This window comes from Grammomys surdaster, unplaced genomic scaffold, assembly GCF_004785775.1.
Source record: "Grammomys surdaster isolate TR1022 unplaced genomic scaffold, NIH_TR_1.0 124128, whole genome shotgun sequence".
NCBI classification, from domain to species: Eukaryota; Metazoa; Chordata; class Mammalia; order Rodentia; family Muridae; genus Grammomys; species Grammomys surdaster.
In genome coordinates this window covers 330-6,564 of record NW_021619217.1, presented here as the reverse complement: position 1 = coordinate 6,564, position 6,235 = coordinate 330, and the positions used below count along the sequence as shown (strand labels likewise).

The following is a 6,235-nucleotide window of genomic DNA, read 5'->3' as shown; positions in this document are numbered from 1 at the left end:
TGAGGAGGACGTGTCCTGGGGAAGCTGGAGGAGGGGAGGAGATGGGTCTCTGGGAGTCCAGGGGAGTGGGACTGAAAAGATAGAGCTGTAAGGCACCAAAGTTTGTAGGCATGTAAAAACAAAACATGATAAACCTCGGGATTGCAACAAAGAGATGAGACTAGCAAACCATCCGGATGGGAACAGGAGATGCACAGGGCACTAGTGGAAGATATGGCTTCCAAATCTTACTTAGGTTTTGACTGCATCTGGTGATAAGTGTTCAGGCACCCATCTCCTCTGGCACAGGGACGGACTGGCATCCTTCACAAGGCAAGCTTCACTTACTGCTCAGGGCAGCAAGGAAAAGGTCAGGGGTCAGCTGGAGCGTCCCTGCTTCTCTTGCTGCTCCGTGGCTTTCAGATCAAGGGTCACGCTCTGAAGTAGCGTGTCTGGGGCTCGACTGCTCAGGGTCCCTTCAGCATCGGTCTAAAATGAGACCATACCTCAGCCATTGTTTCCAACCACTTGTACAGGATTTTGGTTTTACTGCCAGGGAAACCTACACACACAGGAAGCCATCGTGACTAAACAGAGCACTTTTGGGCTCTGAAGCTCTGCCCCAGGAGCAGGACCATAGGACAGACACAGATGCAATAGCAGGCAGCCCTACAGATAGCAAAGATCAGCAGGTTATTAACTACATTCATTTCCAGCTTTCTAGGCAGAAATGAAGTGTCTATCTTCTCCAGTGAGGAGACAACCCTGTGTGTTTAGCATTCCTGGTCTCCCTGGTGCTTATGTGTGGGCACTAGGATCTCAAGCCCATCCAGGCTCAATGCAGAGGCATATGCTTCTATTGCCCCATATAACGGAAGCAGATAGGACGATCACATAGTACTTGTTGGCCAGCCAAACTCACGACCTAATGGAATGTAGTAGCTCCTGGTTGGGTGAGAGGCCTGTCTTTAAAAATTGCAAAGGGAACAAGAAAGACCTCCCAGTGTTAACCTCTCCCCTGTCCCCACGCACAGATACACAGAACTGAGACATTTTAAAGCCCAAGACATAAGTATGTATTGATCGGCCGTTGGCTAGCCATGCTTATAGCCTCTGAACAGAATCCCAGTGTACCAGAGAACAAGAGTGAGTAGGCCTGATTCCTGACAGCACTGTTGAGTAATGGATCTGACCCTAAGGACGTCCCTAAAGGATCTTGAGACGAAGGTGGGTGACACTCAGGAGCAGTCAGGAGGCCTTGCCAAAGCCTCTGTGAGAAGCCAGGCGGGCTTTGGGAGTCTCCACAGCAAAGGACTCACTGCCCAGGCGCGTCCCTTCAAACTCTTGTAGAGTGTCACGCTTGCCCTTCTCACCATCTGGGTCCCTTGGGTTTGACATACTCGGAATGCTCTTGGTAGTCATGCAGAGACAAAGGAAACCCAAGTCCCATGCCTACAATGTCACAGTCCTATTTTGTGCTCATGATAACCTTTAAGTGAGAAATTATTCTTGTTTTATTATTAAGTGACGGTTGATATTTGGCCTGCTTTGCTATCAGCAGAGCTTCAGAGCCCAAAAGTGCTGTGTTTACTCATGATGGTTTCCTGGGTGTGTAGGATGTGTAGGCAGTAACCCAAAATCCAGGACACTTCCACAGTCCTCAGCCTTGTCTGGAGGGCTTGTGCCTAGTCCTATTGTAACTTGTTATGCCATGTTCAGTTGATATCCCTGGGAGGTCTGCTCTTTTCTGAACGGAGACTGAAGAGCATTGGATCTGCAGGAGAGGTTGGGGCCGGGAAACTGGAAGGAGTGAAGGAGGGAGGCTGAGGTTCGGTTGTATTTTATGAGAGAAGAGTAAATTAAAAGGAAAAAAAAAAAGAAAAAGACATGCTATCTGGGAAGTCAGGTGTGAGTAACAGGATATTAACCATAGAAATAACAATCCGGCCTCCCGCTGAGACCCCGGCAATCTCCTGGCAGGCCTCAGAGTATCCGGGTCCTCTACAGAGCATTGTTCTTTTTTCCACTGTGAGGACCATTGTTCACATTTTCTCCAGGGACTTTCTAAAACTCCACGCTGGATGCTCAGCATAAACCCCGTGTCTCCAAACCATGAGGAGAGCTGCAGTCTTATCACTAGTTTCTGAGAAAACACAAGAAATAACTTCACGTTTTAAATTACACAGTGGTGTTAGATGAGGTGGCTTTCACCTGCAATCTCCACACTCAGGAGGCCGAGAATGGAATCGCTGCTGGCTCGAAGCCTGGACTACATAGTGTGTGCCTGAACAGCATGGGATGGAGTACAATCCTGCTTCAAAGAAGTTAAAAGGTGGCTAGGGAGATGGTTCAGTCAGCAAAGTGCTTGGGGAGCCTGAACCTGAATTCCCAGCATCCATGTAAAAGGCCACACACACATGGAGATTAGGAACCGGGAACTTGAACAGGAGGGCTCCTGGGGCTTGATGGTTAAGCCAATCTAGGTTAATTGGTAAACTCCAAGTTCAGGAAAAGACTGTAAAAAAAAAAAAAAAAAAAAAGGTAGAACTATCACATGGGCTACTACTCTCACTACTCATTTGAAATTCACTTTTAACGGGAAATTTTGTATTTTCCCCTGCCAGTTACAAACTCAACAGAGCCACAAGCAGCGGTAATTCTGGCAGGGCCACTTCCGGCCAGTAGGTGGGGCTTCCGGAGCCCCAAGGCCCAGGTCAGCTACACTGGCTTACCCGGCCCCGCCCCGCCCGGGAGCCCCGCCCATCGCCGGAAGCCCCGGTGGGCGGAGGTCGGGCTGTGGTCGCCCTCGGCGGGACCCAGGCGGCCCGGTCCGCCCCGGGTGGCGTCCCCTCGGCCCGAGCTGGCTTTCCCGGGAGGCCGGGCCGAGTGTCGGGCCTGCGTGCCCCGCGGGCGGCCCAGCTCCAGGGCTGGGTCCCGGGCTGCCGGAGCCCGCTTCCCGCCTCCAGGGGTCAGCGGTGGCCGCTGGGTAGCGGCGCGGGCCGCTCAGCACCTCAGACCTTGCTCTTCCAGTCGCCGAGGTGGCGGGCCGACCCCTGGGCGGCCAGTGCAGACGGCCGCCATTCCCGTGTCGTTGCGCCCGCGGGGGCCGCCCGAGCCGGCCACCATGCCGCTGGGCCTGAAGCCCACCTGCAGCATGTGCAAGACCACATCGTCCTCCATGTGGAAGAAGAGTCCACAGGGCGAGATCCTCTGCCATCATTGCACGGGCCGGGGCGGCGCGGGCGGCGGCGCGGGAGTGGCGGGCGTGACCGGGGGAGGCGGCGGCTTCAGCACCGTCACCTTCGCCACCACCTCGGCCGGCCCTTCGCAGAGCAACGGGGCCGGGGGCGGCAAGCAGGTGAGCCCGCCGGGTCAGCCGAACGGGGGCATTTGGTTGTCGGCCGAGGACCTCTTGCCTATTATGTCCTTGTGGTTACGTTAATAAATTATTAGGTCGTTTAAAACGATAGCATTAGAATTCTGTTATGAGGTATGCAGGGAACTTTTTTTTGGTGTGTGGGGGGGTAAATAGATATTTTACCTGTGCAATAAGCTCAACAAACGAATAAATAATTCCCGCCTTGGCCTCCACCCACTCCTGTCGTCGTCCTGCTTGAAAGCAGCGCCATCTCATGGGTTTGACAACTCAGCCCAGGGTCTTCTAAGTATTTTAACAAAGTGCATCCTCCGATCTTTGTGAGATTGTTGTATTGTGTTTTCTTCCGCAGTTTTAATTTCTTTTTCTCTAAATTGTGTAACAGAGTAAGCAAGAAATTCACAGAAGGTCCGCTCGGCTCAGAAATACCAAGTACAAATCTGCTCCAACCGCTGAAAAGAAAGTTTCCACCAAAGGAAAAGGGAGAAGACATATTTTTAAGTTAAAAAATGTAAGATGATTGTGGACTGTGTTTCCTGATAGGGCACTGTGGGTATGGTGGGGCTTGCCACTGCTTTCTCTATTCATTATTGAACACAGTGTACCTCTTGGGAGCATTTATGCATTATTCTAGAGGGAAGGCAAGAGTTCCCAAAAGACAAGCTCTATTTTAAGACTCTTGCAATATCGGACGTTAGGAAAGCCGTTTCTGTTTGTTTTTCCTTCAGCTTTAATTTTTCATCTGAAAAAAATATAAAAAATGAGTCTAAGAGAAATGCTGTATAAGTTAGCTAAGTGTGTCACATTCTCTATGCAAAGAGAAATTATGGTTCTTTTGTAAATTGGTTAAATTTGTCCACTGACAGTTTTTTGAAGTTATGGTTCTTGATACATAGTTAATTAAGAAACATTTTTTGAGGAGTAGTGATGGTGCTAACCTTTAATTCCTGTACTCAGAAGGCAGATACGGGTGGATCTCTTGAGTTTGTGGCTAGGCTGATCTACTGAATGCGTTTCAGAAAAATTTTTCTGTCTTTTAAAAAGTGGGGCAAATAACTTAATTCATCAATACCTTATTTGTTATGATAGCACCAGAAAAAAATGTATCTATTGGTTCATGATGAATTTGGTGATTATAAATCCAAAATTTTTCTAAACCTGACGTATGAAGATTGTTTAAAATCTCATGCTAGAGTCTGTTGTGGTAAGGTTTTTTGTTTGTTTGGGGCAGTGAATGATATTGTAGGTGTTTTGTTTTGTTTATCTCAGCTTGGTTATTACTTTTGGAACAAGAATGCCTCACTTGCCAGTAAATGCCTTTCTAAAAGTAGGCATATTCGTTTGTAAAATGGGTCCAGGAGAAGAGACATAAAGATTGTAGACTCTTGTTTAAATATTTATTTTTATTTTATGTGTATGAGTGTTTTGCCTGCATGTGTATACCAGGTACCTCAGAGTCTAGCAGAGGCGTTGGATCCCTTGGTACTGGAATCACACAGTTATAAGCTGCCATATGCAGAAGGCGTTGGATCCCTTGGTCCTGGGATCACAGTTATAAGCTGCCATGTGGGTGCTGCGGACCGACCTGGCTCCTCTGCAACAGCCAGTGCTCTTCACCACTGAGCCTTCTCCCAGGCCCAGTTGCTTCATTTCTTTTTAAATGTATTTTTTATGGTATACATATGCGTGCAGGTACATATGCTGAGGTACATATGTGGAGGTCAGAGGGCAGATTTTAGGAGCTGGCTCCCTCCTGCCTTAGTTCCCAGGGTCCAGCTCAGGTTGTCACACTCTGAAGACTGCGTTCTATTCAGTTACTCCATTATCAATTTCTCTGCATAGCCATTCTTGGAAAATGGCACAGAGTCACAGGAAAGGCCATTTTGATGTTGTGATAAAGTTTGCGTTGCAGTTCTAAAAAGGGATTTTAATGGTGGTGCACTGTGGCAAATAACTAAGAACCCTAAAGAGTTCAGGCTTGCAACAAAATTAGATTTTTCATTTTATATTTATATGTACATTTTAAAAAATTTCCATCCTGTCAGGCTCAGACTTTTAGAGCCACTGTATTTCTGTACTTAAGATGTTAATGTCTATTGGAGCGCTAGAGAGCTGTGTGTGTATTAGTGCCCAGCAGCATAATCAGAAACGCCACCTTTTGTTTTCAGCACTTTGAAAATACTGGTAGAAAAAATAGTGGAACTAGTTACCTGTTTCACATTCTGTATATGTGTGCATGCGTGTGTGTGTGTGTGTGTGTGTGTGTGTGTGTGTTAGTAGTTTCTGTCACCAAATAACAGTATTTTGGTTTTTTTTTCAAATGAGATAATTCTCATGTAGATGAGAAAATGCCCATACATACTATATAGGTACACAAATGTTTCTCCATCTGTTTTCTTGTAGCCTATCAAAGCTCCTGAATCTGTTTCTACCATAGTCACTGCAGAGTCAATCTTCTACAAGGTAAGCCTCTGGAGTCACTGAGACAGAGCAGCTGGGCTGGTTGTAGCCTATGCTACTCAACACTGAAAGAAAAGTTTCTGACAGGCATGATGGTGCCTTAAAGCAGAAGCCAGAGCAATAAAGGCAGTAGGCATCAGGACGTCTGTGTGTATGTTGCTCTGTTAGCTTGATGTTTTGTGGGATTCCTGACAGTGGGAGAGGCTGTCTCTTTGACTCTTTTCCTCCTACTGAGTTGCCTTGTCCATCTTTGTTATGAGTGGCTTTGCCTTGTCTTACTTTATCTTGTTTTGTCTTGTTTGAATATTATCCCTTGGAAACCCCTGCTCTTTTCTGAAGAGAGACAAACAGGGAGTGTATCTAGGGGAGAAGGGAAGTTTGGTGGAGAGGGGCACGCTGGGAGGAGTAGAGGGGGGGGAA

The 6,235-nt window shown here is 47.6% G+C and overlaps 1 protein-coding gene across 1 annotated transcript; it reads left to right on the top strand.

Moving 5' to 3' along the window:
* Positions 1–2,941: 2,941 nt before the first annotated feature.
* On the top strand, positions 2,942–5,818 carry LOC114636455 (GATA zinc finger domain-containing protein 1-like; the record flags this gene model as incomplete). Its single annotated transcript, XM_028784537.1, has 3 exons — positions 2,942–3,337; positions 3,741–3,866; positions 5,759–5,818. Coding segments are annotated over exons 1-3 (420 nt in total), but the record flags the coding sequence as incomplete, so codon positions are not given.
* Between the last annotated feature and the right edge of the window lie 417 nt (positions 5,819–6,235).